The 7,919-nt window shown below is 40.1% G+C and overlaps 1 protein-coding gene across 1 annotated transcript in view; it reads right to left on the bottom strand.

The window, feature by feature from the left end:
* The window catches only part of RBM34 (RNA binding motif protein 34), a 39,831-nt gene that overhangs the window by 11,982 nt on the left and 19,930 nt on the right, over positions 1-7,919 (bottom strand). Inside the window, exons 7-10 of the mRNA XM_007938473.2 lie at positions 7,500-7,583; positions 3,883-3,946; positions 1,374-1,413; positions 1,011-1,129 (exon numbers count right to left, since the gene is read on the bottom strand). Coding sequence (XP_007936664.1) covers positions 1,011-1,129; positions 1,374-1,413; positions 3,883-3,946; positions 7,500-7,583 — 307 coding nt within the window. The remainder of the gene's footprint in view (positions 1-1,010; positions 1,130-1,373; positions 1,414-3,882; positions 3,947-7,499; positions 7,584-7,919) is intronic.

The following is a 7,919-nucleotide window of genomic DNA, read 5'->3' as shown; positions in this document are numbered from 1 at the left end:
TGAATTATCGAACCCAGGAGAGAGGTGGTGGGTGCTCTGGGAGGAACGGTTGAAGAAAGGGCTGGAGGAAGGCAACATGTCTGGCCTGGCAGGAATAGGCCTTGGGTTACTGCTGGTAATCCTGTCTTCCCCTTGTAGGGTTAGAGGAGGTCAGAACATGTGGCCTCCTTGTCGTTTTTGCAGTTAGGTATTAAACCAACTAATCACATGGAATCTTTTAAACCAATAAAACTCCTCTTAATGAAAATCTTTGGATTTTCTTTGGAGGGGTCGCTATGAGTCGGGGCCAACTTGACGGCACATAACAACAACAACAATAATGTTAGGAGGCGCTCTGGTAGTGCAGTGGTTAAGGCATTTGGCTACTAACTGGTGGTTCAAACCCACCAGTTAGTTCCTCTGTGGGAGAATATAAGGCAGTCTGCTTCCATAAAGATTTTGTTGTTGTTATTGTTATGTGCCATCAAGTAGCACCTGACTCATGGGGACCCCCTCCTTGGGTTTCCAAGGCAGTATCACTATGGAAGTAGATTGCCCAACCTTCCTTCTGAGGAGTGGCTGGTGGGTTTGGACCGCCAGCCTCCTGGTTAGCAGTCAAGTGTTTTAGGCTACCAGAGCAGCCTTGGAAACATTGTGGGGCAGCTCTACTCTGTCCTACAGGGTCACTATGAGTTAGAATCGACTGGATGGCAGTGAGTTTTAATAATGTTAGGCATGAAATAATGTTGTATGTAGTCAACTAAATACAACAAATTTTGTATAAAAGACTAAAATTGTCTTCTAACTAAGAGAATAGTCAATTATTTTCTCCATTTTACAGAAGGGGAAATTGAGACTCAGAGAAGCAGTACCCTCCACACCCTATATCCAAAACATTATTATGAACTCAGTTTTCTTAAAATACAATTTGATGGTTAAAATGATAGCTATATTAGAATAGATGAAATGGTAGTAGCAATCCCTCCCAGTTCATTTTCAAAGGACAGTGATAATGTATGAGTCTGTCATACCTCAAACAGTACATAGCCAAATCCTTTGCCAATACCAGTCACTTGGTCTCTCATAATTCTCACAGCCACAATACTTCCACAGTCCAAAAAATGTTCCTCAACAGCAGATTCTTCAATTTCTGAAATAAAATATAGCCAAAACAGAAATTAAGACTTGGAATCCCCCTAGAAAGCTGGAAATTTTTCATAATAAAATTTACATATCCAAAACAAAAAAGCCAAACCCACTGACATTAGGTAGATTCTGTCTCAGAGTGACTCTGTAGATAGCCATGAAAATTAGTCTATTTATACTTCATTCTTCATTCATTTTTCCCATATTTTAATAATAAACAGGTACCTTATTTATTTAAAGAAACTTACTGTAAGGGAGATTCCCCACAAATACTGATCTCTTGTCCCTCTGAAACACAAAGAGAGTTAAGAAAAAAACACACAAGCAGAAGGCATCCTAAAATCCACCCTTTCCTTCACACTCTCCCATGCAGGCCTGGTTATTCCTCCTGAATTAGCTACCCATCTCTCTCTCATCTCGTTTGATGATGTACTTATTCCATCTTCCCACCTGGGCTATGAGTGAGTGCCACCAGAGTGAGTGATGTTTTATTCACAGCTGGCACTAACAAATGGTGGTGCTCAAGAAAGGCTTGCTCTATTAGGGTAGGCAAAGTTTGTATATAAAGGGCCTTGTGGTCTCTGTCACCAACTACTCAACTCTGCTGTTAAAGCAAGAAAGCTGCTACAGACAATAGGTGAATGAATAAGAGTATCTATGTTGCAGTAAGGACCTCTGGTGACATAGTGCCTCAGGCACTTGACTGCTAACCAGAAGGTTAGTGGTTCAAACCCACCAGCAGCTCCACGGAAGGAAGAGGAAGCAATCTACTGCCATAAAGATTTACTGCCTCGTTGGGACCATAGCTGCAGAGGACATAAAGCTCAATTGGCATAACATGCTACATAAAAACATTGTTCCACATCCTACTTTGACAAGCAGCAACTGGGGTCTTAAAAGCTTGCAAGCAGCCATCTAGATGCAATGATGGATCTCCCCTCATCCAGAGCAAAGAAGAATGAAGAAAACCAAAGACACATGGAAACAATTAGTCCAAGTGACTGGTACACCATGTGATCCTCAGCCTAAATGAGTATGAGACCAGAAGAACTAGATAGTGCCCAGCTACCACTGTCAACCACTCAGAGAGGGATCTATGTAGGAGATCTTGGATAGAGTGGGAGAACAATGTGGAACAAAACTCAAAATCATTTGGAAAAAAAAAAAAGACCAGGTTTGCTGGTCTGATAGAGCCTGTTCGAACCACTGAAACTATGGCCCCTGGCTGCCCTTTAGGTCTGGAATTGAACTCACACCTGTGGCTTCCAGCCAAACAAAAGATAGGCATATGAGCTGAACATTTACAACAGACAGATATACTCCTTGGAGAGATCAATCATGGGAGAATAGAAGGGCTGTGTATGCACAGGGAGATAGCCTGGGGGCAGGAGTGCAGGGAAGAGGTAACTATTGGGAGGAAGTGGGAAGGGAGCTGTTGCATTGTGGTAAATTGGAGTCAATGTCATGAGACAAAGTATATGTGAGTGTTGTATGGAAAGCAAATTAGTTCTGTAAATTTCCACCCAAATCACAATAAAAATTTAAAAACAAACAAGTAAAGATTTACCACCTCAGAAACTCAATAGGGGTCACTATGAGTTGGAATTGACTCGATGGCAGTGACTTTATTTTTTTGGTATGTTCCAATAAAACTTTATCAACAAAAATGGTGGTGGGTGGATTTAGCAACCACAGGTTTTCTGACCCCTGTGTCATATCCAATAAAAGCCAGTACTTTCGTCCAGGTCTTTTTCATTTCTAAACTAAGTTACTCTGACAGCAACTGAAAATGAACTCTGTTTCTGTGGCAAACACTTATAATCCTTCCCTCACTTCCAGAGAGACCTTTGCAAAAGGTGTATTTTGCCACCTCACTCCCTTGTTTAAAATTTTAAAACAGCTGCTAGACAAAATCCAAACCCATCAGCATGGCAACCAAGGGTATTCATGTTTTGGCTTCTATTGCTCCAGCACACCTCGTCATTGTCTCCTGTACCTCATACTTTCTATCCATAGGAAGCTCTTGCCATTCCCTTGGCAAATTACGGTGTGTGTCCCCATCATTCATGCTGATGTTCTTGCCCAGATGTGCCCTTCAGCTTTTTTTTTGAGGGTGGGGATGGGGAGAAATGAGGAGGGAATGGCTTGAACAACATCTTACTCATCTTTCAAAACTGATTTAAGACCTGTTTTCTTGGAATCCTTCCTTGACTCTTGCTTGCACCTACCCAAGTTAAATGCCCCTTTCCTGTGCTGACTAAGAGCATCCTGTGCATTTATCATATATTTACCATAAAATCACGTAATGATCTGTTTATCTTATTGTTTCCACCTTTATACTGTGGGCTTCTAGAGAACTAAGACTGTCCTATCAGTATACTAGACACAGAGGAGATATACAAATAATGCTTAGTGAATGATTGAACTTTCTTGACCTCAGTCTATAAAATGTCAGACCAGATGACTTCTAATGTTTCTGCTTGCCATAATATTCTAGGAATATTCAATCTAATAGCTGGGGTGGGGGAAGTATTCAAGCAGAAGAGACTTTATTTTTTAAACTAATGTTGACTAAAAGCCCTTGTGCCACTCTAAGCACCACTACTATTACCACAGGGGAGAAAGACTGTTTTCGTTTGTGATTTTCCTTATGCTCACACTACTAATTCCACTCCCCTCAGCAAAAGCTTTGAAGGAAATACTTTTCTCTGCAAAGTTACAGTTAACTTCTTGTAAACAAAATTAAATACTACTTACAGATGAGCTCTCAGATGCAAGATCAACTCTAATATGAAATCCATCTGCAATTTGGGTCCCATTTCTATAAATATAAGGGAAAATGATTAAAAGTGAGCACTGAGTTATTGTAATATTAGCTTTAAAGAAAACAGAATAAAAAACGTACTCACACATATTTAAATACAATGTTGTTGTTTTTAGGTGCTGTCAACTCAGCTCCAACTCATAGCCACCCAACGTACAACAGAACGAAACACTGCCCGGTCCTGCGCCAGCCTTACAATCCTTGCTATACCTGACCCCAAAGTTGCAGCAACTGGGTCAATCCATCTCGATGAGGTCCCTTCCCCTTTTTCGTCGACCCTCCACTTTACCAAGCATGATATCCTTCTCCAATGGTCCCTTCTGACAACACGACCAAAGCAGGTGAGGCAAACCGGCCATTCTTGTTTCTAAGGAGCATTCCAGCTACACTTTTTCAGGAGAGATTTGTTCATTCTTCTGGTTGTCCATGGTATTTCAGTATTCTTCACCAATAACACAACTCAAAAGCATCAACTCTTCTTCAGTCTTGTTATTCACTGGCCAGCTTTCACAAGCATATGAGGAGACTGAAAATACTATGGCTTGGGTTAGGAGCACCTTAGTCTTCAAAAGACATCTTTGCTCTTCAAAACTTTAAAGAGGTCTTTTCCAGCCGATTTCCCCAGTGCAATAAGCTGTCATCTGATTTCCTGACTGCTGTTTCCTTCAGTGTTGATTGTGGAACCAAGTAATATCAAATCTTTGACAACTTCAATCTCTTCTCCATTTATCATGATGCTGCTTATTGGTCCACTTCTGAGGATTTTCATTTTCTTCATGTTCAGGTGTAATCCAAATTGCAGACTGTAGTCTTTAATCTTCATCAGTAAGTGCTACAAGTCATTTTCACTTTCAGCAAGCAAGGCTGTGTTGTCTGCATGTTAACAACTCTTCCTCCAATCCTGATGTTGTGTTCTTCTACATATAGTCCAGCTTCGTGGATTATCTGCTCAGCACACAGATTGAATAAGTATGGTGAAAGGATATACTCCTGGCACACTCCATCCTGATTTTAAACCATGCAGTACCCCCTTGTTCTGTTCGAACAACAGCCTCCTGGTCCATGTACACATTCCTCATGAGCACAATTAAAACCCCACTGCCACTGAGTCAATTTTAACTCCTAGAGACCCCCATTGGGCTCCCAAGGCAGTAAATTTTTACGGAAGTAGATTGCGCTGTCTTCCTTTCACAGAGTGGCTGGTTTGAACCGTCAACCTTCTGGTTAGCAGTTAAATGCCTTAGGCACTGTGTCACCAAAGCTCCTTTCATGAGCACAATTAAGTGTTCTGGAATTCCCATTCTTCTCAATGTTATCCATAATTTGTTATGATCCACAGAGTCGAATGCTTTTGCATGGTCAATAAAACAGAAGTTAACATCTTTCTGGTATTCTTTGCTTTCAGCCAAAATCCATTTGACACCAGCAATGATATCCCTTGTTGTATGCCCTCTTCTGAACCCAGCTTGCACTTCTGGAAGTTCCCTATCAATGTACTGCTGCAACTGTTTCTAAATTATCTTCAGTAAGATTTCACTTGTGTGTGACACTAATGATACTGCTTGACAATTTCCACATTCTGTTGGATCACTTTTTTATGGAATGGGTACAAATAGGGATCTCTTCTAGTCAGTTGGCCAGGTAGCTGTCTTCCACATGTCTGGATTCATAAGTAAGTGCCTCCACCACAGCATCTGATTGTTGAAATATCTCAATGGGTATTCCATAAATTCCTAGAACTTTGTTTTTCACCAATTTCTTCTATTCAGTTTCTTCCTTCACTACCATTGGTTCTTGATCATATGCTACCTCCTGAATTAGATGAACAGTGACTAAGTCTTTTTGGTACAGTGACTGTGTATTCCTTCAATCTTTTATTTATTTATTTATTTTTATGTTTCCTGGATCATTCAATATTTAGCCCATAGAATCTTCCAGTACTGCAAGTCAAGGCTTGGATTTTTTTTCTTCAGTTCTTTCAGCTTGAGAAATGCTAAGTGTGTTCTTCCCTTTTGGTTTTATAACTCCAGGTCTTTGCACAATTCATTGTAGTAACTGACTCCGTCTTCTTGAGCTGCTCTCGAAATCGTCTATTCAGCTCTTTCATCTTATCATTTCTTCCATTTGCTTTAGCTACTCTCCATTCAAAAGCAAGTTTCAGAGTCTCTTTTGACACCCATTTTGGTCTTTTCTTCCTTTCCTATCTTTTTAATGACCTTTTGCTTTCTTCATGGATGATGTTCTTGATGTCATCCCACACTTCATCTGGTTTTTGGTCACTGGTGTTCAATGAGTCAAATCTATTCTTCAGATGTTCTTTAAATTCAGGAGGGATATAACCAAGGTCATATTTTGGCTCTCGTGGACTTGAACTTGCATATGAGCAACTGATGGTCTGTTCTACCGCCAGCACCTGGCCTTGTTTTGGCTGAAGATATTGAGTTTCTCCATAGTCTCTTGCCACAGATGTAGTTGATTGGATTCCCGTGTATTACATCTAGTGAGGTCCATGTGTATAACGACCATTTATGTTGCTGAAAAAAGGTATTTGCAAAGAATAAGTCATTGGTCTTACAAAATTCTATCATGTGATCTCCAGCATCATTTCTATCACCAAGGCCGTATTTTCCAACTACTGGAGATTCTTTAGTTTCCAACTTTTACATTCCAGTCACCAGTAATAATGAACACACCTTGATTATATGTTTGGTCAATTTCAGACTGCATTAGTTAGTAAGTCTTCAGTTTCCTTGTCTTTGGTGGTTGGTGCATAAATTTGAATAGCAGGAGTATTAACTGGTCTTCCTTGTAGGCATATGGATATTATCCTATCACTGACAGCACTGTACTTCAGGATATTTCTTGAAACATTTTTTGTGACAATGAATGCCACACCATTCCTCTTCAATTTGTCACTCCCAGTATAGATCATATGGTTGTCTGATTTAAAATGGTTTAAACCAGTCCATTTCAACTCACTAATACCTAGAATATTGATCTTTATGCATTCCACTTCATTTTTTATAACTTCCAACTTTCCTAGATTCATACTTCGTAGATTTCATGTTCCAATTATTAATGGATTCTGTAGATGTTTCTTCCCATTTTGAGTCATGCCACAGCAGCAAATGTAGGTCCCAAAAGCTTTATTCCGTCCATGTCATTAAGATCGACTCTACTTTGAGGAGACAGCTCTTTCCCAGTCGTATTCTGAGTGCCTTCTGACCTGTGGGCTTCATCGTCCAGTACTATATCAGACAATGTTCCAGAGCTATTCACAAAGTTTTCCAGTAATGTATCAGACAGTGTTTCACTGCTATTCATAAGGTTTCCACTGGCCAATACTTTAAAAAGTGGACGGCCCCTTCCTTCTTCTGAGTCTGTCTTAGTCTGGAAGCTCTGCTGAAACCTGTCCACCATGGGTGACTCTGCTAGTATTTGAAATACCAGTGGCATAGCCCCAGCCTCACAGGAACATGCAAGCCACCGTAGTACAACAAACTGCCTTAAATACAGTAACTCTGTTTAAACCTTTAAGAAATAAAATTACCTTTTCAATGCTTTTGTAGCAGCACTGACATCCTTAAATACAACATAAGCATTAATATTTTTCTGATCAGGATGAATTTTACGTCTACATCAAAGAAAAAAGAAAAAAAAATTTGTTAATCTCAAAGCTGCTAAAATAAATACAGCTTTTTTTTTTCTATTTTCAATCAATACATATAGAAGAAATACTGGGGGGAAATTTCATTTCTTTGAACAAATACATAGCAACAACTCAAAAAGTAATATATAACTACAAAAACGGCAAGGAGACCACATGTTCTGAGCTCCTCTAACCCTACAAGGGGAAGACAGGATTACCAGCAGTAACTCAAGGCCTATTACTGCAAGGCCAGACATGCTGCCTCCCTCCAGCCCTTTCGCCAACCGTTCCTCCCAAAGCACCCACCACCTCTCTCCTGGG

The sequence above is a fragment of the Orycteropus afer genome, unplaced genomic scaffold, assembly GCF_000298275.1.
Source record: "Orycteropus afer afer isolate SDZICR_OR568_19922 unplaced genomic scaffold, OryAfe1.0 scaffold00050, whole genome shotgun sequence".
Classification (NCBI taxonomy): domain Eukaryota; kingdom Metazoa; phylum Chordata; class Mammalia; order Tubulidentata; family Orycteropodidae; genus Orycteropus; species Orycteropus afer.
The sequence above is the reverse complement of the archived record's forward strand: the minus strand, read 5'-3'. Positions and strand labels throughout refer to the sequence as shown.